The sequence below is a fragment of the Lineus longissimus genome, chromosome 4, assembly GCF_910592395.1.
Source record: "Lineus longissimus chromosome 4, tnLinLong1.2, whole genome shotgun sequence".
Classification (NCBI taxonomy): domain Eukaryota; kingdom Metazoa; phylum Nemertea; class Pilidiophora; order Heteronemertea; family Lineidae; genus Lineus; species Lineus longissimus.
In genome coordinates this window covers 19949133-19976582 of record NC_088311.1, presented here as the reverse complement: position 1 = coordinate 19976582, position 27450 = coordinate 19949133, and the positions used below count along the sequence as shown (strand labels likewise).

The following is a 27450-nucleotide window of genomic DNA, read 5'->3' as shown; positions in this document are numbered from 1 at the left end:
AATACTACTGCATCAGCATTGAGGACCTTTTTTATGGCCACCCGATATATTCTATAACACAAATCCAGTAAGTGGAAAGGGATTGGGTGTTTTGAAGTCGACTGTTTGTCACTTTTCACAATCACCTTGGATATTAGGTGTCAGAATATTTGAGGAAGTATCCGAATCCCCAGCTGCATGGGTGTCATGCAAAATTAGGTTGCTTGCCTTATATATTTTTTGTTCCATAAGTCACCAATCAAGCTGGCATACCACAATGATAATGTAGTCATTATTGTCTTGAGGTTATGTGGGCGGTGTATCATAGGGCTTGGGTGATCTGACAAAATGGAACCAGTGTCCATGTTACACCACCCAAGGACACCAAAAAAATAATTGGTAGTTTATGCATGTGGTCTGAGAGTTTGGTTAGTTACCAATAACACCTACTCGGCTGGGGTAGAAGTGTTGAAAAATGGAAATGCTCATCGTAGAACTACTAATGTTTTAGATAATGAGATCAAACCATTTGAAAACGAAAAAGAATTGGTTTCAGCTACAAGCCGCAGACATTTGGTAAAAATGACATTAATTTTTTAGAGTTATTTAAGATCAAAAGGAATGTGTGTTTTTTGTCGTCTAGTAGTATTACTCGTCACAACCTGTTACATCCATTCTGGCTATCCCATCTTTTATTACTTACTACTTTGTGTTCAAAACGCATAAATTCCACACAACACATAAATGATTCAAAACCGGTACTCTCTTCCGACGACGGGTTGTTTCTCATAATCGATGCTACCACTTCATCCAGAAGTGTCGTTTAGCCGGGTTAATTTTGCATTATGCAGGTTAAGCAACACCTACGAAGGATGAAGTACGACCTACGAAGGTCTGTCGTGGCATCTAGTCCTGTGCTAATTGATTTACGACAAACTCTTAAAGCATCTTCTGTGCTCAGTTCCACCAGAGTCTTTCTTTTTTTATTCAATGACTCAGGTTCTACGATAGAAATATCAACTGTGATACGGACATTTTTGACATCTCTTACAAGTTCCATGGCCGTAAGACTACAAAGTGTTAAGCTCCACAAATCAGTTTATCTGAGGTGTGCACATACATTTATTTTGGACACTTTCTGTGCGTCCATCTCTTAGATATTAAACTTTAAAGACAGTCCGTTTCATTCTATTTATTCTTTTATGATATAACTTCATACTTTGTCGTTTTAGCTCTATGTAGGGATTTCGAAACATGTGTAATAAGTGCAAAGGACTTTTCAGCGAACGTTACTGATACAAACTTTGAAGAAGAGTTTGCGTAAATTGATCTCGATGCTTCTTCAACGCACCACATGCGGTCAGCTTTCACAAGTATTTGTTCGATAATAACTTCTTAAAATTCATGCACAGTGAAGTACTGCATGCGTTCCCCAGGACAACATTTACTCGTTTGGCATAACTCAATGATTGTGTTAAAAAATTCCGACCGGGCAGCTTTCCATCAACTATAGAGTACTTGAAACAGATAGTTCAAGTCAATGGGTATCGATCTTGGAGGAGGATGCCCCATACTTTGCGATACTTATGACATTCTCTAGCCGTTGTTTCTGGTAACGATTTTTAAGACTTCTCTCAATAATTCACGGCGCAAACTCGACAACACATTTTTATTCTCGTTAAGAAAGCCTGCTTGCCAATGGTTGTTCTCGTACCCACTGCACTTACTTGGCGTCATTTAGGAGTATGAAACATCGTCTCTCTACCATCAGACAATGTCAGCATGTCCGCGAGCTACATACTATAGGCTATTGGGGCGTTTGCGAGACGTTTATTTTTCGGTCACCCTTTCACCTCGGCCTTGCTCAACTTCAGTAATGCGGCGCCTACCAGAGCTCCATAAAGGAAGTTTCTCCACAGAGTACAGACGGTGGGATATCTCTATAATTTGGTTGTATGATCATTCCTCCCTTCTGATAAAGTCAGCTCATCCGCGAGCTATTTAGCGCCTATAATTGCGTCTATGTCGGGACTCATTCATTCTCCAGGATTCTGGGGTGGGAAGTACAACAGACGTTAGGGCCGTTTACAACGGACATAACGAATCTAGCCTGATCGATCCTGATCCAGATAGGTCTGCCGTGTAAACGCGCGCCACTGTGGTCTGACATGGTCTGGTCTGGGCGGGTTTAGTCCGGTTTAAACGGCCCTGTTGTATCTCGGTCACCCGTCCAGCTATCAACTCCCATTGGCGTTGCTTCATGGGGTTCATTGATCGAGCCTAGCCTGTCGACTTCAAGTCCAAAGAGGAAATTCCTCCACGAAGTGGATGGTTGCACGTCGCTTATGATAGGGAGTATGAGACTCAGTGGTTGAGGTGTTCCCTGGATTATCCTTGTTGAGGGCTTGGTTTAAGCAGGGTCTTTCAATAAATGCATTGAATTATTCAAGGCGAGGTTATAGGGGATTTGTTCGAAGCACATGTTTATCAAATGCAACTCGTTCGTGCCCATCTGTATGACCCTCTGAGAGCGCTGGAGGCTCCTCGAACAGTAAGAATCAATCAGAACATCAGAGTTATTGCAGCTGGATGTACTTGGATTATACGAGTGTCTATCGATACATGTAACACTATCACCTCCCTGTTTTGAACACCATTGTGCGGACAAATGCTACCCATAGAGAAGTATCCTGATTACAAATGTCAAATGGAATGGAAAGATTCACAAAAACACCAATTAGCAGAAAATGATTTGTTTACAATAGAGAGGTGGTGTCCTGTCTAAGAGTTAGTCCATTTAGGGAGAGTCAATTTAATTTGTACTACTCGGTCCTGTCAAAGGCCCATGAAGCCACACTTTCAGTCACACGCACCTATCAGGTGTTTAACAAGCACTCAACTCGAAGGTTAAATCGGATCGCTTACTAGGAAAGATACTCATCAAGCTGTCGACAGTTTTTCAATGAATATATAGACTTTCATCAGGAGCGTCGAATCGCAGGCTATCGATTTTGCGTATATACACCATCATCAGTTTGTGTAGTTTGGACGACAAAAGTGTATGGGAAAACGCAAGAATTGTATTCGAGGCGAGAAGCAGTACGCAAAATGAAACTGAACAAGTGAACTTTGAGTTGCAGCTAAATTGAAACTTATATCATTGTTCCATCTCTAATATCATAGTTTGAGAAATATTGTAGATTAGGTTGATGATGCTTTGGTTTGTGACTTTTTTGTTGTTGAAAAATTGGAGGTGTTTCCATTGCCACCTATCTCTTGAGCTATGTTGTACAAATTGCACATGGGTAAATGCGGATGCGGACTGAAGCTCAATATATGTCCGAATTATGTTTCACTTACCCGAATGCGCAATACGTAATTTCCATACGTAAACGTGATAAAACAAATGGTGGAAACAGTACAACTGCATTATGTGCCTTGTTACCGATAAATTTTATTATTCACCGTTCAATTGATTCTTGCGTACACATTTTTTTTTTTCAATGGAATTCGCTTGTTCAAAACTGTTCAATCAATGTGTTATACAGTAATTTTGATATTGAACACCTGGAAACATCAAACACTGAAGAAGTACGAATTGAGATACACTTGACAGTAGACAAAACTTGTTGTGGTGTTGAATTTTGGAAACATACAAATACATTTATATAGTTCTGAACATTTGTATGTTTAAACATGGCTGAAAAAGTACTTCAACTGGCAGTTTGTTGCTGAAAACTTTATAACACAAAATATCCAATTTTGTATGTTTATTATTATACTGCATTGTTGATTTCATCTTTTCTTCTTCTTCTGCGTTCAACCTGCCTAATCTATAACTTCAGTCCTGTGGCCGGCGCCCAGTCCTGTGGCGGAGATGAAGCGGCTTTTCGTTTCGAGGTCATGCTGTGTTCCCCATAGTTTACCTCGACATAGGTATCTGCGGGCCAGAATTTCTGTCGTAAATCCTGGTGCAGGGAACAGTCTTGTAAGATTGGACTGGTGTCTGCACTGGTATCTGGCATAGACATCCTGCTGTATCCCTTGCTTCTTTTCGTTTTAGGTGCACTGTTGATATGAAAAGAATACATTAGTTCTAGTAGAATCAAGGGTCCCCAGAAAAAAGATAATAGCTATGTTGGGATATGTACCTGCCTAGTTTCCTTTGCCATTCTCCCTCGAGTACCTTGTGTACCAAACTTTTCAATATACACGTACTTCCCTCTTTTGACCAGGAGTTGAATTATTACACTTTTTTGCCAATAGCGAAAATTTTGAAAAGATTTGAACGATTTTCAATTTGGCGGATTACAAAATTTCTCTCGGTTATTCATTAAAAAACATTGTTCGCGAATCTCAGTCATTCCGCTTGCAGTTGCAAGTAAACCCTGAAGTGATGCGGTGTTTAGGGATTCAAACGTGTGTGATGATCAATTTTCACTTAACTGTACCATAAAAAAGGGCCTAACATCAGTGCCTTTGACGTGCCCAAAGTAAAGTCCAAAAGGTGTCCATCGGTCGTCATACGGCCAGTATGCTCAATGCCGATGGAGCTCTATATTAGCGGAGATGCCTGTATATGAACAAGTGCTAGAATAATGCTGAGTGGCCCTACTTGTGAATCCAGAAGTATTAGGGTAGCAGGAAGGGTTGGGCGTTTGTGGTTTCTGAGTCTGAGGGGGTTGGTGTCTGTTGACTGTGCTTTAAGAGAGACTAGGCATGGCGCCAGTCTCTCTTAAAGCACAGTCAACAGGCATTTGGTCTCAGTATTTGGGTTTTGATTGCCATGACTGTACCCCTGTAAAAGTCAGAGGAGGAGAAGTTTGGAATGATGAAAGCATTGAAGAAGAAGAAATGTTATTATATATTGAGGAAAGCAAAATTTATTATGAGACTAGAAGGCAGTGTCCTGACTTGATTATTTTGAAAATGGCGGTCTGAACACATTAAAAGGTGGAACATGGCATTTTATCGACTTTGAAGTGTTCCGCAGTTAAAGGGAGACTATAGGCAGCAGCTAGGTAGGCAAGATAAAGTCATACAAATTTGCCAATAGGGGTCAGTCATATCTCTAGGCATGGCGCCAGTCTCTCTTAAAGCACAGTCAACAGGCATTTGGTCTTAGTATTTGGGTACAGAATCAAGGCAGCTCAGAGAGCAATGATTGAACGATGCTGTGGACAAGTCCAAGGATACTGCATCAGTCACGACCAACTTCTCATCAGAAAGCGTCACCACCAGCATATTCAATGTTCAGTTCCAACCTGTACCAGTCCAATGCACGCCTGTCATGGTCAGCAGTGGTCAGCTTAGCGCGATATGGAACATTCTTCCGAAACTCAAGCGAGGGAAGTCTGCTCATTAGCCTATCTCGCGCACTGCTCCTTCTTGTCAAACATTGTAGTGAAATCGTGGTACAGTGGGGCGTCCTCGAGGATTGCAGCTGGTCGGACAGACGTGAGGTGGAATGTGGGCGGCTGCACTTCTTCGTTGATGTGCGATGGCAGATAGCACAGTTGTTGCGTTGCATGACAGCTGAAAGTGAATGTGATATCATAGAACTGAGGCGTTTGCAATGAGACTATAGGTGAAGTAGAAGCAAGGAGTGAAATGGGCCATCTTCCAGTGACTAATATACAGAGTAAGGGCACTGGGTGTTGTTAGATTCAGCATTGAATGTATTCCTCGTACAAGCGTGAATAGTGTGGACATACAGTGAGAGGTGAGAGACCCCTATTGACTACTTCTTGTAACTTTATCTTGGATATTATATTAGTATTGAACTTCTAGCCATGGATTATGAAGAAATTGAAGTTGTAGGCATGGAATATGAAAAATTATTCAATGTTGAAAGACATTATTCCATGAGGCTTTGCCGTGATCGCAAAGGACGCGACGCGATTGGTTCACATGCTAATGAGGTATGATAATGATAATTACCTCTATAATGCTACTTGGATAGCGACTGTGTCGTTGATTGCAACAGTGGTCTATGTCAATGTGTGCCTGTAATGTCAATGAAGTATGATGAGGTGATGACGATAGTGCAATTGACTAGGTGGCGCATTTTAGAATCAGCAGTGAGCACTGTGTGTAACATGGTGGAGGCAGCGGAGATAATAACTGTGTCGAAAGTATTGTTATAGGGCCTTCCCTAGGCCCATGGGGTTAAATTTACAATCCACGATTGAAAAGATGTAGTTTGATCGCATTCAACTATAAATCCATTGAACAGTTGTGTTCCTTGGCTTTAGTCAACCGATGACCTTTTGTTGGGCCATGATCGGGGATTGTAAACTGTAAATGTATTATGGACTGGGAGACGGGGGAAACACAAGTGAAATAGACCAAAACAAGTGATTTTGGGGCTTTGGTTTAGACGCATGCCCCACATGCGCCATGCGGGATTATGCGGGATTATACGGTTCATGTGAACTTGTTGACATCTACATGATCTAGTGCCGTTATTGGTCATGGTACATGGTAGGCCTAATCATCATGGCAATATGTTTCAGGAAAAGCTCAGAGTAAAATGAACTGCCGATGAATAATGATGTTGTTCATGTTTACCATGTTTACTATACATAGCCATAGGGTATGCACTGGCCAGTGCACTTTCTGCACGTCGTCATGGTCATGTTACATGTACGTGATACCTTGCATATTTTGTTTTTTGAATGCGCATGCTTTTTGGGCAAAATCACTTGTACCAACACTAATGAATAATGTCTTCTTATCCCTATGACTCCATACACAGTGAGGGCATTGTCCCATTCTCATCAAATGGTAACTTATTGTACCGTATTAGGGTGGAAGTTGGGGAGCAGATACCTACCGCTGCACGCCTGTCATAATCAGCAGTGATGAGCATAGCGCGATATGGAACATTCTTCAGAAACTCAAGCGAGGGAAGTCTGCTCATTAGCATATCTCGCGCACTGCTCCTTATTGTCAAACATCGTAGTGAAATCGTAATGGAAAACGTCTGGCTTTGCGCCAGACGTTGAGACTAATAAGTGAAGAACTAGTAGGTAAAGAACTTCTACTTGCGCGAGACTGCTCTGATAAAATTATCATTGCAGAGACTACGGTGACGTACACATATATTTTTTACAATCAAAAATGCCCTCAAAAGACGACATGGAATGATTATTTTATTGATATTTCCTACTATATACCTTCCAATTATCACTTTATACAAATAGATCGGCGTTAGGTCGCATGCTTTTCTTTCCTGGTGACACAATAAAGCAAAATAGTTGCAACCCCGTAAATGCGCTATAAGTCCAATAATAAGTGACGGTGACCCGTTATAAATGTTTCGCCAGCTTCGCTTTTTTGCCGCTACGCGGCGCGTTGGGCCCTTGCGTCGAGAAAGTTCAGGATGGTACTTATATCAAATATGGTCACGTCGATCGGATCTCTATAGTGACCTGAGCAGGAACAGACAAATTAAGTTCATATGTTGCTTTAACTATGGGAAAGAGAACTGGAATCATCACGAGTCATATACCGGTTTCATGCATGGCTTGCACTCAAAATTATACAAAGTCTGTTAACTATAGTTGCTCATGTCAGGTCGTTTTATTCAAACGCGGTCTCTCTTATGAACTTTATACCTCTTCTGCCCTCACTGATAGAAGGGTAAACAGCACTCGTATAAAGAGCATAGTTCAGCCATTCGAGAGGCCGATGATTTTGATATTTGATGTTTGGATTTCACCCAGTCTTCAGGGGAATAATACTCATGGTGGATTATTATTCTAAGGACTGATTTCCACTCTGAAACAGTATTGAAAGTTTTTCCGTCCTTCTTCAGAGTATGGTGATTGGACGCCGCTATTTTATCATTGGGCTTTCATAAAAAGTACGGCACCAATAAACAATCCACGCATCGAGCTTTTGAGAATATATGTTTTCTACTTCGTCTCTGGTAATTAGTTGGGTGTTCGCAGAGGTAAATGACCGCACGATCGTGTTTTCAAACCTCTGCATGTAGAAAATCAACGTTGTTTTGTGACGGCAATATATGTAACAAAACGCTGTTTTTTCTATCAAAATATTGGATTTCAAAGATCTGCAGACATTTTCTTCTGTGTGCTCAACTGTCTGTTCTGGATGATAAACTAATATATGATATTATGTAAAAAGCAATTTTAACTTTTTTTCCTTTCAATGTAGTTGGGCGTGCAAAATTTCCACAAATAAATACAATACATGCATAGTATCAGTGGAATGTCATCTTTCAATCTGTAGACAAAACGTCGCAATGACTGTCATCATTCACAATAACAAGCTGGATTTTACCCCTTGATGTGAACGTTTAATCCAACCAGAGCTTCGGAATGGTAGGATATCTCAATAGCTTTCTGAACCAACTACTGGAAACGAAGTCAGCTTTTGTAAAAGTCACTCCAGTAGCTCGCCTTAGCTTTAAACTTTGGACGGCAAAGGGCTTGGTTTCAGCGCACGTTCTTCTTAAAACATACGCTGAGTACCGATTCCAAGGACACTTATGTGTATAATCGATGACATACAGAGAATATTTGCGCATCTTGTAAATCTATCCAGACGATGTGTTTCTTGTTTCTCATTATACCAAACAAACACAGATCTCAATATGCCACTCAATGAATAACTTTTGAGGTTTGAGTGCGTCTTTGGAAAACAGACTTAAGGACTTGAGGTCGTCGATGACATCCAATGCAACTCGAGGTATATCCGTATGTGAGGGGCTGGCCCTGGTAGGAGAATGACAGAACTTATTTTATTCATTTATTTTGTTGGGAAACATGCCTCATAATTTTAAAAACGTCTCCGATGTTCATTCCCTAACGATGACAACGATTAAAGTTTGAGACCGTTGTAGAAGTCCCCCTTGTGTTGTATGGTGATGGATTATGGTACATGTGAAACGAGGGGTCAATAACCGTCCCTGTCCGATTAAGGTACAGGAATATGGTTCTATCGACACCATGTCCGTCGTGCTCAGAGATTTACAGCGGATAATAATTATAGGTAACGTCAAAATGACGGGGGACTGCTTCACCGGTTCCTTATCTGCTCTAAGGATCACAAGCGTCACCGTTACTCAAGCTATTTTACAGTTATTGGCATTGCACTGAAAAATGCCCTGACCTTGAATCTTATCTGTGGTTCATTGGGCCAATTAGCATCTATAATTGCCTTAATGTACCGAATAACCCTGATTGTATGTGCATACCCCACTTGCGATTTTAAAACCTGACCCGAATTGGTCCTTGGATGTTTCTTTATTTCATTCCTTTCCCATCCGACATAGTGTTTAGCGTATTGGTAGAAGGGCGCCTTTTGAAGTCTACTCTACACTAATGACCACGATTTGTGTCACATTATCAATCTTTCGTCCAAAAGTTCATGTACTTTATGTTGCGTCTATTGAGACGAATCCAGTCTCATGCGCACATTTGCTTCCTACGAGGTGACGAAACAAATAGTACATAATTTATTCCGTAGGTACACGTTTTTGCGCAAAAGGCATTTATATTTGCGACACTTCTTCACCGAGGAAGTTTAGTTAGGTGTCCTTAGTCACCAATCAAACTCACAGACCACCGTATAGTACAACCGTATAGTACATTAATAATTGCTTCGAAAAATTGTTGCTTTGTTTAACTAAAGAAAAAATGTGATGACCTTTTGATGCATTAGTTCTGTCGCGAATGGAGAACGATCTTAGCGTAACTTATTGTTACATGTAGCTGGGAGCTAATCGAAAGTACATTGTCTGCTAAGATGTTTCAGATAGATGATTTTCCATACCGGTAATTGTGTCCTTTATGTCATGAGCTTTCTGATGGACCAAGGATAATGATAAGTGTTGTTAATCCGTCTGGCCTATATCCCTTTTGTAGACAGCACTAGATTACAGTCGTCAACCATAAGAATACTGGCTGCTAAAAGTTCCTGTGGTGCAGTGGCTGGGACTCCCGACTAGCGGTCGAGAGATCCTGGGTTTGATTTCCACTGTCGGCGTGAGACTGTAGGCAGGTCTCTTTGTCTTACTTGCCTCTCTGCACCCAGGTGAATAAATGGGTACTGATCATGAAAGGCTCAGATTGTGAAAATGTACGTATATTCAAAAGAAAAACAAAACTTGCATGGCCTATTGGTGATTGCAATCATTTCGAAATTAAAAATATAACATTATTATATTCTCTGTGATATCGGTTTTGGAAGATAGTGGAAGCGAATAACGTTCTCATTGATGTTTGCTTCCCTTTTCAGATACGTGTACGGCTCAGACTACAACACGTGCGATTGTCCGCCAGGATACGAGGGTGTCGTATGCGAAGCCAAGAAGTACATCAACGCAGGTGCGCATTATTATACATTCAAATAGGCATGACGAGGTTCGTTGGTTCATTGGACTGTGCTACTTGTAGCCCATTACATAGCCTCGACCCGCTACGCTGTGCATCTAGCCCATGTGCTACCTCGAAAAAAGCCAGGAATTCCAGCCCAAACGCATTTAAGCTTAGACCATGATGAAAAACAGGAAAACCCCTCGGTGTAAGAATAGTTTGACGTTACAAGGCTAGCCAACCAATCAGGCCATTGTTTCGTCAAACCAATCATTTTCGCAATAGGCACCTCGCACTTCGTCCCTTTTGGGGACGAAGTATTGGTCCTTGCGACTTGCCGCACTGACCATGCTCTCTCTCAAAAAAACAACAACTGTTTCCCGTGGCATTTTGCAGCTCGCAATACCATCTTTCAAAGCGCTAGACTACACATGTGTGCATCGCGCTGACTGTGGTAAACAATGGGTTTGACTAGTTTCTCAGATGCCTTACATGTACGGGCGCGTAAGTCCCCTGCGGGTTGCCGGGTTTCCATATACCGTACAGCGCCCCCCAAAATTTTCTAAAAACCCAATAATAACCAACGTTTGCCCACGCGCTTTCAACTCAATATCTTTATAATATATCCAGGCACTTGTCCTTTCTGGGTTGCAATGAACGCGAGAGACATGCTAATAGACTTAAAGGGGTACGCCGTTCATAATAACTGGTGGTCCAAGCAATTGAAATGCAGTTGCACAATGCCGCGTGGCTAGTTCAATTATCATGTATACGATTTTGCTGAAAGTTAATATTTATAGCATTTGTATGATATGTCCTCGCAACACCAATGCTGAAATTCATATTTAGTACGTGTTTACTCACGTAAGAAATTTTCAAATTCAATCAAAAATGTCAAATTTTTGACGAGCGGCGTCGGCCTCTAATATCATTTACATCCTTGTGTTAGTGCTTATCGGATGTCAAGTTTGCTAGCCATTACGAAGAGTTGTACCGGGCATGGTATATAAAATACATTGGTAGAGCTTTCAGGGGGTTGAGCCTTGATCATGACAGCCAGTTATTGACCTCATCACAGCCACACTAGAACGGGGGCACGAGACTCCTGGAGTGGAGTTGTTGGGCCATGTAAGGGTTCAAGTGTTGTTGACTACTGTTGTTATGTCGCTGACCATGGTCGCTGACCGTTCGGGCAGTATTAAAAAGAGTGTCAATTTATACAGCAATGCTAGCCCACGCGATAGGCTCATAGGTGAGCGCTACATATATGATTATTCAGCCCTCTTCGAATATTCGACTATTTTTCGGGATGAAGCAACTTAAGATTTAGGTTTTGAGAGAAATGCTGCTATTCCACTCAGGTCAAACATCGACTGCGCCTGGAATGTAAAGTAGCACTTCCAAAATATCAACAGGTGTGTTTGTTAAGTGCTAGGCAATAATCAGCAATATATTCGTTGTCTCAATTTGTCTCAATTTTTTGATTGTTTTGGTAATACATGTACTATAAAGGTGGTTAAAATGTCTAAGGTGCCTAAATAACTGTGTCTACTCCTTGCCTCTATATATGAAAAGTTATTCGGTTTATTTCATCGTAGCACGACGTTTGCAAGCTGTTTTTGCACCAAATGACCCCAATTGTGTAAGTGGTTCTTGCATGTCTCTCTCAACAGGTCCTCATATTTGGAAAATGCGTACAGTTGTTGCATTGTTGGTTGCTTTCGTTATTATTGTATCGGGAATTAAAACGTTCCTGAACTGTCCACATATGATGCCAATGGCCGTGCTTCCGCAGAGGCCACGCACCTACAAAACATAAAATGTGACATGCAAAAATCGTCAAAATCCATCCTTTTTGCATGAACAAGACTTAAAAAAATATATTGAAAGGTCCAACTCATATTTCACACGTTGTATTTTTCTACTTTTCTCCCTTCGTACAGAATGCGAAAAGCTTGGCTGCAACCAAAAGTGCGAAAGGACGAAGATTGGACGCCATGTTTGTACGTGCTTCGAGAACTTCAAGATGTCGGACGATAACAAAACATGCGTGGAACGAGGTAAGAACGGGTGGGATAGTCATCCTCGACCCATGAACAAATGATACATCGATGTTTTTTTTATTTGACCTGTTTGTGCTGAAGAGTGGTCCAAAATGTAGACAAAGAAATCGATGGCACTTGTAAGCGTCATAAATTCGAAAGTCCAGGTGGTTGAAACCCATTCCGGTTAGAGTTGTTGAAATAAATGAATTGTCCGGCTGCATTTTTAAATAACTCTTGACATTGTTAACCAACATTTGATATCTCAGCTCGTCATTTCTTGACACACTGTATATGCTCGTAGCCTACATTTCATTACATGTCACTCCGTACGTACAAATTGATTTATACGAGATGAACCAAACCTTTGGTCCTATAAAAGATGACCACTTCGACATTGTTCAATGCTTCAGTTCATCATGTCCATCAAGCTCGTTATAAAACATAAGGAGACTCTTCTCACTAAACACACAGTACTGAGCAATCAGGTTTTGGTAGTGGACCAAATGCACCTCATACCTTCAGAAATCTGATCGATTTGTAAGCCACAGAACCCGGGACTAGAAAAACACCGTTTGACCCACATTTTCTACCTTTTAACGACCACTTCATCAGGTCAAGCAGGTATCTAACCGATTTGATCTAGTTGTGGTATTATTAACAGTTCAACAGGTTCTATCTTCACCAAATCAACGTACATGTGCTGCTTGCTTCTTTTTGTTCCTTCGTATTCTCTAGTGAAGGATTGAAAGCAATAGCCGCTAGATTTACGCGGAATACCCTATATTCGCGAATTTAAAAGTCTAATAAAAATAAGTCCTTATTGGAAAAACCGAAAGAAATTTTTGTTTTCCACCGAAATAAAAATTGTGAAATCTTAATTTTGGTCAGAAATTTCGCGCCCAGCAAAGAGTACGACACGAAAATTTGGTGGTTTACAGCATTTTTCTGATAGTACCTGTGCACGTACTCCTAAATACCGTAAAACGTCATATTTTCTCTCCGTTTTAACAACAGAAAGTTTAAAAAGCTTTTCTGTTGTCACGGGAGCACATGAAAACAACCTTGTAATGACCAGTGAACGTGACGGAGAGATTAGAGAACCCACGCTGTTCGCGAATTATTTCTGTTTATCCTATTCGTAAAGTCACATCCAGATTGCCTGGAAAAGATCACTTTAACCTACTTTAACAATAATATCATTCTACCTGGAACCATGAAATAATTAAAAAAAAACAGCACCAGGTAGTACTTAACGAGTTCAAAGTGAAAACTGGAGTTGGCCTACTGTGATTTGAAGGTATTTCTTATTTGCCCTTTATAGATATTAAAAAAACTGTCTGACTTAAGATCGTTCTATGGATGAAGAGAACAATGTTGTCGGCTGATAGTGCTTATACATTTTTTGGGCCGCTGTGCGAAAACTACGCGGCCGATTCCTTCAAAGTTAGTTTTTTCGCAAACCGAATTTTGGGACCGAAGCGTACTTTTACATTTTAGTAACCATGGTTATGAAATAATTTTTTTAATGCTATTCGTGTACATTGACGAAGTGCATTGTGTTTTGACATTTTCTCATACAGCCCCGAACCAAATGTTTAGCGACATGCCGCACTGTGTATTCCTGTGTTCATTCTCAGTGTAAAAATAGATACGGCGGTCGACTGACAATTGATTTGAAGTTGCAGAACTTTTCTCGTTTCTTTCTTTTCCTGATAATTTCAGTAACCTATGGTTTTTGCTCGTATCTAACCTGGTAGGCCGTGCTAGACAGTCTTTAGAAGTCTTGACGATTTAGACTTACACAATATGCTTTCCCTTCTTATACGAGATACCTGTAGTCGAACTTTTATCCCAGTTTTTTCTTCAAAAGTTGACTCAATGCACCCGACATTCATTCCAATTTTCCTCCAAAACTTGATTTTTATTTATTTTTTTGAGAAAACCCGACTTTTATTTCAATTTTCCTCCAAAACTTGACTTTTATTTCAATTTTCCTCCAGGTCGCCTGAGATTCATGGTCACTTTACTCATCACCAACAGTGATTTTATTCGACAAGCTAGCAGTACGCAGAAATACATCGACACAGTCATTTTACCCAACCTCACCAAACAAGTAAGCGTTCTCTTAAACATTCTATTCAAAAGTAGATAATAAGTATAGCCTGGTGCGAGCTAAAGGTGGGTCAGATTAAGGTACACAAAAGTCGCAAATTGGTGTCGAATATCGCACTGTACAGCGGCGCTATCATGATTCAATAGGCCAATACGAATACAGTTTATGACCACTTTAAAGTCGAACCAGAAGAGGTTTTTTTCCCTACGGTGCTTATTAGCAAAGTAGTGCGTCAAATAGATCCCTGTACGGCTCACCTGAAAATCAAAATCACAAATATGTATTTTCCTTAAAATTTATCACAGATGAAAGTCCACTAGTCCGACTTTTGTTTGCCACCCTGTGCATGCAGCTCACTCGTTGATCATTGCCTGTGATTTTATCTTTTTAAGCGAACAACATTTTTCACTTCGATTTTCCAGATAACTGAGGAGTTTGGAGGAAGTGTCACGAACATGGGCAATCCATCGGTCAAAAATATAAGGTAGGCATGATTTCGTTGTTACAAGTTACCCAACAGACATGTGCATAGACTTTGGAATAAACGATGTCCACACAATCATGATCCTCTCCAAGGAGGGTTACTGATAAAACGCGGAATGAAACAAAACGAAATGAAATATAGGTGTAGAAAAGTACATTAACTGCCTATGCATTTTTGGCCGACATCAAATCATCTATCTATATTCTTAACAATTCTTTAAACAATTCTTTTAAGGAAATTGGTGCAAAATTAAGTGTGAAAGGGCATTTTGCAACGACATCCTTTTAAAATAGGGAGTAGTGTGAATTGTTAACCATTCGTTTATTCCAGTCGGATCTTTACTAATATTTCTTTCGCAAGGCAAGTATCATTACACTATATACTGCATGCATATGGAATAACGCTACCAATTGTGTTTACTAACATGACCCACTTCACCTTCACTATTTCTTTAAGACCTTGTTGAAACATACGCTATTTAATGCCAATCTACATCTAACAGTAAAAAAATCCACCTATATGTAAACTGATACCACAAAACAAACACGGATGTTTCGATATCTACAGCGGTAGTTTCAGAGTTTTGTCGTGAAAATTCGGCCTAATAGTTAACGTCGTACACTGATTGGTTAAAAACGATTCTTCTTTGGCATTTTTAGCATGTTTAGCGTCTATCTTCCTGGATGAGTGTTACTCTTGGAGGAGTATTCCGCCTCCGAGGCGGAATGAGCATTTTTTGCATGCCACTAAGGTTACTGTATGGGCCGGTTTGGTTTTCTGGACTCGTGATAGCGAGTCCATCGCAGGCGCCAGAGTATAGGGGTATTTTACCTTTCCTGCCATAGGCACTAAGGCACAGCCTTGGCGTTGCGTCTCATTCAAAGCACGAAACAGTTTAGGGTTAAGTGTCTTGCTCAATCACACTGAGACGAAACACTGGTAATCCTTTTGAGAGTCGAACTCACGACCCCTGATTATGAGACCAGCGTTCTGATCACTATGCCCGAGTAATATCCTTAGAATAATATAGTATGTCTTCGTGACCCCCAGCCCTTGCAATGCCCTAGTAAATAAATTCCACTGGGTCTTATGAGGAGTAGACGGTAACGGAGCTTGCGACATGATTACATACATGTATCTATTATGGGTGATTTTGGTGGTTGCCATGCATGCATAATATTTTTCAAATTGTTAATTTTTCTAATCAAATTTTAACTAACTTTGCATGACATTTTTTTGTTTTCAATACATTTCTTTAATCGACGGAGTATAGGCCGGGAAGTTTTGAAAGCCTCCTTGTGAGAAGTTTAAACTACATATACGAATTTTCAAGTTTTTTAAATTCCGGTGTGCGCAGGGAGATCGCTCGCGTCGTTAAGCAACTCGTAATTCCTTCTCCGTAGCTCGTCCGTTTCGGAAGTGGCATATTAGGGACGTTCGGCAATCCTTACCGAGAACGACGAAGTACGATGTATGTAAATGTTTGTTTAACGACGACTGTTTCTAAAGAGTTCTAATCTCATTCCTTCTGGTATACGAAGCCTATACAAGCAGATTTATGAGTGTCGCCTGTCAACTCCTACGAGACATGAGACATATCACATGACATGACAACACTTCGTCGTTCGTAACGCTTGCGGAACATACCCATTGTACAAAATGCGACATTTTTTATCCGAACCGTTATCCGAACTTCACGTTCATCATGAAAGAGTTGCAACCGGCATTTCCTATTCGTAACGGAATCTGATTCGAGATGCACAAACACGCACTGACAGCTTCACTAACAGAACACACAGCTTCAATGATATCGTGCTTGACAAACATAATAATATACAGATGTGGCTGTCATATAAACCAAAAAATAAATATTTAAAATGCAGCGAGACTGAACAGTCGCACACAGTTATTGACACAATGTAAGTAAAATAGACAATTAATTTACACTGGCATTGAAGTATTTATTGACTCCCAGTTGGGTTTCTCGATCTCGCTCTCGGAATTTGATATTGAAATTTGAATTTGAAAGTGATATTTTCTTCAAAATCGCTCATTGAATAGAATACGACTCCGGTCAACAAAGTGTGCAAATTCACATGTGAGTGATTATAAAGTGAGCCATTAAAATTCCGTACATTTTCAGTGCGACTCCATCAGGAATACAAGTTTCTTTCAATTTCGTCGGAGAAAGATCGGATAAAAGTAGAGTGCAGAACAAATTGAAATATTCCCTTGACCGTGGTCGCTTTGGTAGTTACGAAATCGACAGATATACATATTCATTGAAATATGACCCAGGTAAGACAGGCAGCATGACCTTTCTGTAATAAGGACACCGCTACCCTTCGTCACGTTGGCTAGCCTGAACGACGAACATGACCCCGGGATGGACGAAAACAAAGTGCATACGAACTAATCACGCCGTTGATCATGTTGATAGAGATCTTTCAGTCAAGGGAAATTGCAATAGAACTGATGTTTTGTTTAAGTTTTTGTTTATAAAGCACTCTCAAATTATCAAGAATCCCGCAGTAATTCGGATGATTTTAAGAAGCAGCCATTACAAGCGCTTTACCTAACCTGTAGTATAAGTATACATTGTGATGTAAGTGTACTTGTAGAACACTGTAACATCGATGATTTCGCCAAAAATGTGTTGCAGATGAGTGAAATTTTTTTCACAAATGAGTAAGAAGATGGTGACGTGTATGGAGAAGGGGGGATATTATTCGATTTATAATGTATCGCTGAAAGCTTGACTCGTAATTTTCATTTTCTGTTCCCAGCTTTGACCATCCTCTCAGTAGAGAACTACGACAAAGGTCCCGTTTCGGAGGGGAACTTGCTGATGTTGGTCTGCGTCACCAGGGGGTCCTCACGGATCAAGTTCAAGTGGCTTAAGGACGGGGACCCAATCGATGTGCACAAATCAAGGAGAAACATCTGGGAGACGAACTTACCGAAGACCGATGATGAGAAGTACATGGCTGTGCTAAACATTGATAAAGTAACCAGAATAGATAAAGGTAGAGAATTGGCACATTCGGCATATCCTTATTCCTCACTATAATCATCGTTCATGATCTCAGAGCAGGTCGGAATATTAGCTTTTCTTTAAAGGGGAACTATAGGCACGACCTACATGGTCAAATCGGTAGTCTTTACGTCACGAGTGCGCAGTTAGGGGACTGGTTTGTGTTACATTCCTCATACAAATAGCTTCGATGTACTGACCACTGTGAGAAAGCAGGAACCTGTAGTGGCGATTTCGTGACTAACATACTATGAACTACCTGACTCTTGTCTATAGTTTCCCTTCAAGTGGTTCTTATCGAAGAGAGCTGAGACTGATCTTTGTTCCAGTAATCGGTGGAATATTTGTATGGTACAAACTACTCCGCGAATTCTCAACCCGACCTCTCTTTGTTGAAAGTCTTTTGAGAACATAATGTTTTTTTGTGTCAATGTATATGTACTGTTCATACTTTGTATTCTGTACATTCTTATGCGAAAGTCAGCTTAGATGTGTATAGCTATGTACTTGAGGGGAATCTAAAACAAACTAAGAAACATCTCATAATGTCTGGTTGAGTTCATTGGCGACCAATCTAACTTATTTTCCAGGTACATATAGTTGCGTTACGGACGACTGGGGAGACACAGCCAACAAGTCCGTATACGTCAGCATCATTCCCAAACCCCACATAGACGTCTCCCCGAAAACCACGACAGTCGTGCGCGGCCGGAAGGTTACCCTTACCTGCCTCTCCCACGACGACATATCTGGTAATTTCAAGTATACGTGGTTGAGGGACGGTTTCGGCATGGAGATCCCTTCGGAGAATCTTGAGATTGTGGAGAAGATCTTCCCCACAGGGAGCAGGCTGACTATCCGCCGGAGTATCGTTTCAGCCACGTATACGTGTATTGTAAAGAATATAGCGGGGCAGGCGACAGCTGTCAGTAAGATATCCGTAATAGGAGGTAAGTAGCTTTTTATAAGAAAATTTCTCTGTCAGTAAATTCATTTCCTGACTTCTTAAAACCAAACCAGATGATATGGGAATACCAAACTGGTGTTTCGGAATTTGGCGAAGAAAAGTCATTATAAAAACAAACATTTTGCAATTCTAGTACAACGTAGTTATGTACTGATTTGTTCTCTTTTAGTAAAAAACATCAAGGACTGTTGTGATAATGAATATTCCAAGGACGGGTTTTGGCCTAAGACTGCGCCCAATGAGACAGCTATCATCCGGTGCCCAGTAGGGGTTGCAGGTAATTGACAGTAATTTGACACAGTTATTGACAGTTTAGAAACTCAGTAAGAATATTACATGCCTTGGAATGAAAGCGATTATCAAAAAGTGTTTAATCTTTAGTCGCACCATGCACGGTATACGTGCACTGTATCAGATTGGTATCAGCAATAAATATTGCCCGATTCATCTTGCGCCAGTACTCCTAGGCTAATTATTTCATGTAGAATAGCAAGGTCACGGACACAGACAAATCAGTTGATATTTGAAACTGACCTTACATGTACGAACGCGAATATAAAGTATTTTATTAATATTTTTTGTTGATGGAGTGTAGTTTTCTAACTTCCGTTCATCGCATTGTTGCCACCTTGCAAGTGGAACAGCACATGTAAAATTGAAAACACTTCTCTCTTGTTGTTATTTATGGGACAGTACACGAAAATATTTCTATGATCTTGATATATTGCTGTAAGTGAGATAGTACATGAACAATTTTCTGTAATCTTGTTGTATTGTTGTCAGTGGGACAGTACATCAGAACACTTCCGATCTGTGATCTTACTTATTTTTTGTAAGGGAAACAGTACATGAAAACACTTCTATAATCTTGTTGTATTATTGTATTAAGTGGAACAGTACATCATAACACTGCTGTGCTATTGTTTGCTGTTGTCAGTTGCATTTATGATCCACTTTCTTTGATCTTTTTATATTTCTGTTCACTATTTTCTTTCTTCAAGACATTTACACCCAGATGCTGGTGTCTTTAACAAGGATGGAGTGCTTGATTACATTGGATTGCACAATACAAGGCAAATATAATGTGTAACGAATTGCATGATACTATATGTATACCTTAATCCCACATTGCTTGAACCTTTCGTGTTGCATGTGCATTATATACTAACTCGAACGAACTCCACCTCAAAACCTACTGGGCTTCAGCAGGGAATGGAATATTTGCGGCCGGGGACAGGGTTGAGATGACTATACTTCGCTAATCTCGCCAGTCGACTGCCTACTTCAGCCGAATATTTATGTGCAGGACTGCTATCAAAGATATTCATCCCGTTAGATAAGCAGCTACTGTTAATAACAATCGCAACTTTAAAAAATGTTAAAACGCATCCTTGCCGCAAGCAAAAATTGTAAGGTGGATTCCCCGCGAAGTGACTTTCATCATAAAGGAATAAACATAACCGTCTCACTAAGAATTACGTTTTGCGATTTCTTCAGTATTCCTCTATGCTTTCACGTTACATGTATACTGACTGAACGTTTGCAAACCGCCATACTTGACACATTCTCGAATGCATGGCTACTTGTCTACTCAGAGAGTTGAACTGACTGCACCTTTTCACTAACCCACACACCTTAAAGGAACTCTATAGGCAGAAGCCAGGTAGGCCAGGTTCAGTTACCCGATGTAAAATAAGATAAAGTGTCTCTATTATCATCTCAAGGTACATCGGAACTATGCACGAATGTACGAAGAATAATTTTATCAACTATTAGTAAAACCAAACCAAGTTTATGCCTATCAATCTCATCGGGACCACCAATGTGACCCCCTAGCTCCTGCCTATAGCCTCCTATTTAAATCTTAAGTGTTGTATGAAAACTAACTGCACCAGGCAAAGGATGCTGTGCTTACGCTATTAAACCAACCCTCCTTTACACTGTCGCCCATACCCTTAACTAACAATTGTTTTGCATCAAATGCCTGGAGGCCAGAAGAGACATGGCTGAAATTTTGGGAGTTTTCAGTGACGTCATTTATTGGAACAGATTCGATAGGATTGGGCAACTTTATAGAAAATGAGTTGTATCAGTAACGTCATTTGTTGGGACAGATTCGATAGGATGGGCAATTTTATAGAAAATGCGTTGTATCAGTAACGTCATTTATTGGAACAGATTCGATAGGATTGGGCAACTTTATGGAAAAAGCATTGTATCAGTAACAATATTTATTGGATAGATTCGATAGGATTGGGCAACTTTATAGAAAAAGCATTGTATCAGTAACGTCATTTGTTGGGACAGATTCGATAGGACTGGGCAACTTTATAGAAAATGCATTGTATCAGTAACGTCATTTGTTTGGACAGATTCGATAGGACTGGGCAACTTAATAGAAAATGCATTGTGTCTTTACAGGATTCATGTCTCGCGTGTGCATGTGCCCACCGTCCCAAGCGAGCTGCAAGTGGGACCCGCCTGACCACTCTGGATGTATTCGCTACGATCTTTTAAATCTTAGAAAAAAGGTAGGCTTGACTTTAATTATCAGTAGCGGCTTGATCGATCGTTCTTGTTTCCCTGATTCCCATGTCGACAGGCGGTTAGTCCCAAGTTGAGTTAAGGAGCAGTCTCATGCACCTTGTTACTGTAGTGAATTTTCTAGTAGTACATCTAAATTCTTCGCGGACCTGTATAATGATCAAATCGTTGTTTTAAATTTCTACTTGAATGTGTGGTATATTTTTCCCATTTCAGTTCAAATCATTCACTCTCGGCTACATGTCGACCTCCATGGCACAGGTCATCCAGAACCTCACCATGGTAACATCATTCCAAAAGGTGGCACTCTACACGGGAGAATTAATTTTGATCAGCCAGATGATGTTGGACATATTTGAGTATTTCAGAAATGATAACTTGAGGGGGATTGCTACAGAAGGCGCCAATCTTAGGGTGCGTACTCCGCCTTCGTTTTGTAGCGGTGGCATTTGATATCTTCCAATACAGGCGTCACCTGGTGTGTTTCGATATCTGCAACACAAAACTTCTTTCTTTCCGAAGTTTCGCGACAAGCGGAACGCAGATTAACAGTTTTCCGTTTTGGCGCAAGGGGAACAAAAATGTTCTTGGTATTGGATTTTCTCGATATTTTTGCGTTGTAATTAACTTTTTCACCTTTTTATCGAGGCTGAGGACATCACAACTGTCTGTATCGTCGAGACGGTGTATTGTAATTGCATACATCTGTCAAACACCTGTATTTTATATTTTTCAGAGCATATTGGAAATATCGAGTAATATTTTGGATAATCTCCAGAACGTAACAGAAAGGGAGCGCAATGTACGTATCAAAGACCATTCATGAATTGTAGTCCTCGATAACAGGGTAAAGCATATGTCAACCAGGTGCCAACATGATGAACGGTTGATGCGAACATCATTCTGTCAAGTTTCAATTGCTTTCAAAAGTAACCTTCGTGTAACTCATGTTCAAAATAATGTAACTTACGTGTTTGAGTGTTTATCCAACCTCCGCACATGGTAACAGCTATCGCTTTTGTTGTTAGTGTTTTTGGGATGGACTCTCCTTTCTGACATTACCCAGAGGAGAAGGTCGGCCTTCATCATAAGCAATACACTGAGGCCATGGCCAAGTCACTGACGCTTCAGGTCCGCCCGTCAAGTGTCTTGCATTTAGAAGGCGCGATGGTGTGGTGGCTTCGGTGTCTGACTGGCGATCATGAGGTCCCTGGTTCGAGCCACACTGTCGGCGTGAAACTCTAGGCAGGTCACGTAGTCTCAGAAGCCTTACTCCACCCAGGTGTAGATATCGGAAATGTATTATTCTAGAGAGTTACAACGTCGAATATTTTAAATTCAAAATCGAATTTGAGATTTTTCAGTTATGTAAATACCCATTTTCAATTGCATGCATTATACACGATAACTGTTATTAGATCCATAATTTTATTATCTTTAATTCATGTCTTGTCACTTTACATCAGCAATAATGCTTATTTCTAATATCTTCTTTTGGTACGGATAAACACTTGCATGGCGTGTCCTGTAATGTAAGGCGCTTAGAAAATGCTTTATTCGATATCGTAGCACTTCAAATGTGACATTACTTTTTTCAGAATAGCGAGATCGGCGTAAACCTGCTCACTGTAGTATCTCAGGTGGCGACCCAGCTTGTTGACGATGGTGTGGATCCATTATCGATACACACCAAAAACATCGGTAAGTTTTCAATAAACAGAGTCGTGTACATTGTCTACAGTATTAAAGGTGGACTCTCTTGATGGTCCGATTATGATACTTAACCGCCTTGGAAAGGTCAAATTGGGTTCCGTCCTTGGTCTTTGGTGTATACTTCTACCCGTACCATATCATGCTACATATACAGCAAGACCCTTAACACACACATTAAAGGCCTATAACTAGGTCGTTCGTTAAAAATTTGAATTTCGTAACTGAATGTGAAAATTTCCAATTGTGTAAATACGCACTGAATATAAATTTCAACATTGCCGTTGTGTAGACAGATATGCAAATACTATACATACCAAGTTTCAGCAAAATTGCATGCATAATAACTGCACTACGGCATTGTATACAGCAGCAGTTCTATTTTCCTTACCACTAATAAATACGCGCGGCGTACCCCTTTAATAAAAAACCATCTTATATCAGATTTCCGGTACAGTCCGACAGAAAGGACAAAGCGATCGTACGCAGGTGGTCAGTACGACATCACGGAGAAAGGTAGCGATGGTGATATCTCGTTTGGTAGGTAGTGAACAAAATGTCAACATTATCATTCTTAATGGACAAAGGACTCTCTCCGCGTTCTTTCCAAGAAACTCTAAAACAGAAGCTGAAATCCATTTTTTAGGTATACTGCAACAACAGTAATGTTAATTAGTAAATTGATATTACCTATGAAACTAACTATTACATAAGTTATCCAATTAACTATTAATTGTAACATTAATTATCAATATCGTCACTTGTTAATTATTATAATTGGTGGCAGCAGTGTAGGAGAGATCGTTCGTACAAAGCTGTACGAACGACATACTATCAAAACAACGCATTCCTTAAAATCTAAAATAAAGCAATGAAAAATCACAATGTGAATTTCTCTTTTGAATGAACAGACAGCAAGCGTGCAGATCGATTGCCACGTGTTCTCCTTGCTACGTATCGCGGGATTCAACGAGTCATGCCGGATAACTATGGAGAAACAAGGTATCTAATAAATACATATACGTAATTGTCGATTATATTAATCGTTTTAGTTCTTGGTTAAATGATAACTTTGAAAACTGATTCCAGCTCTCTTTTTGCTTGGCTTTCGGTTTGCACACAATGTTTCCTCAACTTACTGCAACTTTTTTCGATTTTGTTTGTATCCAGAACAGCAGATATACATGTACGAGCAGTAAGCGATGATTCGAAATCTAATTCGTTATTCTGAATATTCGTTTTCTTTTCAGAGTCAACTACACTTTCGTCAACTCTAATATCCAATCCATAATAATAGTCAACAACTATGATGTTCTTCCCATTGAAATGAACGTCACATTTACGCTGAAACATCTCAAACTGGTAAGAACTGTGAATTGATACGTGTGTTAACCAATCGAAGTTTCATTGATCACAGCGTACGCCTAACTTTATTAATATGCCTTGAACCTAATGTTAATGCCAGCAACTGGTATATTTTTTTAAAGGTTGGGATTGGATGGAGAAGTACTCAGCATACTGATAGAGAAACATATTGTTCTTTGACGATTTGGATGGAAGGGAAACCAGAATCCTTCTTGTTGACTCTTACATCAAATACATTCTATCATCACATTTAAGGTAAAATGGTGCAATTATGGCCCTGATACAACATATTATATTTACTCAGTGTAGAAATCAGCTGGCACTACATAATAATGCACACAGATGCTATATTGCACCATGGCTATAATTTTACCACCTTTCCCTATATTATTTGTTTACAGATTCCAACAGATAATAATCATCATCATTCTTGCGCCAGATGGAGTAAGAAGTAAGTCATTTGAAAAACAATGCACTGTTCTCACCTACTCTCCAAAATATCGCGCCATAAATTTTGCTATTCCCTTCTCGAAACAGTTACCGCTTGTTGCATGTACTCTGCTGTCATGGCTGCCGTCTGCGCATGCATGCAGTTGGTTCTCAGGTGGTGTACATCGACGTCACGCCACTTTATTTTTTTCGTCGCCAGGCTCACTACCAGACAAATACAATACTTTAGGTGGTACAAGCACACCAATGCTGCAGTTATATGTTTACTTATCAACTGTTCATCTGTTAAAATGTCATGAATGTATAAAATCTCATAGCTGTATCAGACCAAAAGGGTCAGGACGATCCTGATTTTAATACCGGAATACACTTTTTCCAGGTTAGATGGGAAAGAATCCTGGAGTTTAAAAGATTGCGTCGTCCTGCAAGATATCAGTAACAACAATGTTACCAGTTGTATGTGTTCAAAGCCGGGTCACTACGCGTTGTTGGCACCCGCTCAATCTCCCAAGGTTAGTATTGATATGAATACCATAGTGGCTGAAGCTTTACGATCTCACCTCTGGCGGTGGCGAACAAAAATCTTGCACTCACTTTCTCTTACGTCTCTCTTTTATTTTTCAGGCCATAGTTGTCGTGCCGGGTCCTGTCATCACCTTGGCCCTCTTCATCGCTTGCCTGGTGTCTATGTCCGTCTTCACCATGCTGTTTGTTAGTCATGTTTTAGCTTTGGAGTAAGTAAACATGTACAAGGCACACTAGACATTGGCTGCTAGGCAATGATTTTTCGCAAACCTCTTGAAGACTGGGCCTATTTGTGAAAAGAATGAATAAAATCCTGAAATATACAATTTGTTCCAAACGCTCTTTTTTCCATACATGTTCCCATCCTCTTAGTCTATGAGCCTTTACGGTTTCTCCGTACAAGCCTGTCAGTCAGTCATGACATAGCTCATACCATCATGGAAGTGCTTAATGCCGTTCCAACGATTGTTCATGTAAACTTTGATAGCTTTTTAATTTCTTAACGCTTTTGGACATTTTTAACTCTGTTTCAGAAAAACAGATGGCGACAGTCGGCTTTTCGCCATCATATTTCCAATCTTCATCATTGCTGTCGAGTGCACGATATTTACATCCGTTTACTCAAAGATGGAAGAGGTAATCAAATTATGATTCTCCCAATTTTTGTTTGGAGAAACGGCAAAGGCGCAACTATTTTTGCAAATCTGGTAAAAAAAACAACAGGAGGTCCTATAGCTGCTCAGAAAAAAATGCTACATGTACCTTTAAAAACTGGTAGGCAGAGTCTCGGGACTTCATGATGAAGATAAATCGTTTCTCATGTAGTGTAAAAATGGCCGTATTGAAACGATCTATAAAGCTTTTTTTGAAGTAATGACGGCCAAAACAAATTTTACCATCATAAACTAGAATATTCTAAGAATATGTTTACAAAAAGTTGCAAGCAAATGGTCTGTTGTCATATCAAAAAAAACCATTGACAAATTTGTATTGTTGTAGTGTTTATACCAGCAAAAATAGTGGTTGAGGATGAGCTGCATTTCAGCTTTGATGAAATGTAATTTTGTCTATGTTTAAAACGGATTTTACCGCCAAAAAGCAGCCAAGACCAAGATATGCGAAATCACGATTCTCGGACAGTAAACAAGAACGTGAAGCTTTGGATCAAAATTCTGTATTTCTTTGCAGGTGAATTTCCTGGTCCTCCGTGCCATATTTTACTTCTTTCACATGTGTGCCTTATCATTTGTGATGGTTGAGTCGGGACGACTCTACAAGCGCGTCGCCTCAAGAGGAACATACCTAGTCAGTAAGCTGAAGTTCGTCGCAATCGGAATGGGTAAGTTCAGGTTGAGGAAGATGTACGCATGTTCATCCGATGTGACTGATAACCGTCCTTCATCTCACCACATCGGCGCCTAATTAATTTCTCAATTTGTTTTCAGTGGCGCCCATTCTGTGGCTGGTGGCTGAGATTGTCTTGGTGGTGAATAAACAGAATGATCCCCAGGCCATCGCAGAGCCGATCATTCGTCATCAACTCAAGGAAAATGTTGATCAGTTATATCTTTTTATTGCCATTTGCTCAGTTATGACTGTGGTAGGTTTTCATTCAAGGCAGTTTTCAACAACCGTGATACTTAAAAAATACAAAAAACCCAACCTTGCCCAGTCAAGGGAACTTCCCAATTTTTATTGTAAACAAGAGCATTGCAATAGAGGGCCGTTCATTTAGAACGTATAGGCAACAAGATGGTAGAGGGCGTTTGAAACTTCCAGGTCAATTTTGCGTACGCGTGCGTGCAGTTGGAGAGGGGCCGGGGGACTGGATTGCAAAGATGATTTGAATATCTTTGTTCGCCGAGAAATGTCACTTATGAAAATATTGAAA

The 27450-nt window shown here is 40.2% G+C and overlaps 1 protein-coding gene across 1 annotated transcript in view; it reads left to right on the top strand.

Moving 5' to 3' along the window:
• LOC135486819 (uncharacterized) overlaps window positions 1-27450 on the top strand; it is a 31718-nt gene that overhangs the window by 1666 nt on the left and 2602 nt on the right. Inside the window, exons 2-22 of the mRNA XM_064769920.1 lie at window positions 10246-10334; window positions 12266-12382; window positions 14368-14480; window positions 14903-14964; window positions 17108-17262; window positions 17751-17990; window positions 18589-18948; window positions 19135-19242; window positions 21387-21496; window positions 21726-21923; window positions 22246-22311; window positions 23108-23210; window positions 23664-23759; window positions 24131-24221; window positions 24470-24581; window positions 24986-25035; window positions 25414-25546; window positions 25659-25768; window positions 26093-26195; window positions 26748-26898; window positions 27005-27159. Coding sequence (XP_064625990.1) covers window positions 10246-10334; window positions 12266-12382; window positions 14368-14480; window positions 14903-14964; window positions 17108-17262; window positions 17751-17990; window positions 18589-18948; window positions 19135-19242; window positions 21387-21496; window positions 21726-21923; window positions 22246-22311; window positions 23108-23210; window positions 23664-23759; window positions 24131-24221; window positions 24470-24581; window positions 24986-25035; window positions 25414-25546; window positions 25659-25768; window positions 26093-26195; window positions 26748-26898; window positions 27005-27159 — 2722 coding nt within the window. The remainder of the gene's footprint in view (window positions 1-10245; window positions 10335-12265; window positions 12383-14367; window positions 14481-14902; window positions 14965-17107; window positions 17263-17750; window positions 17991-18588; window positions 18949-19134; window positions 19243-21386; window positions 21497-21725; window positions 21924-22245; window positions 22312-23107; window positions 23211-23663; window positions 23760-24130; window positions 24222-24469; window positions 24582-24985; window positions 25036-25413; window positions 25547-25658; window positions 25769-26092; window positions 26196-26747; window positions 26899-27004; window positions 27160-27450) is intronic.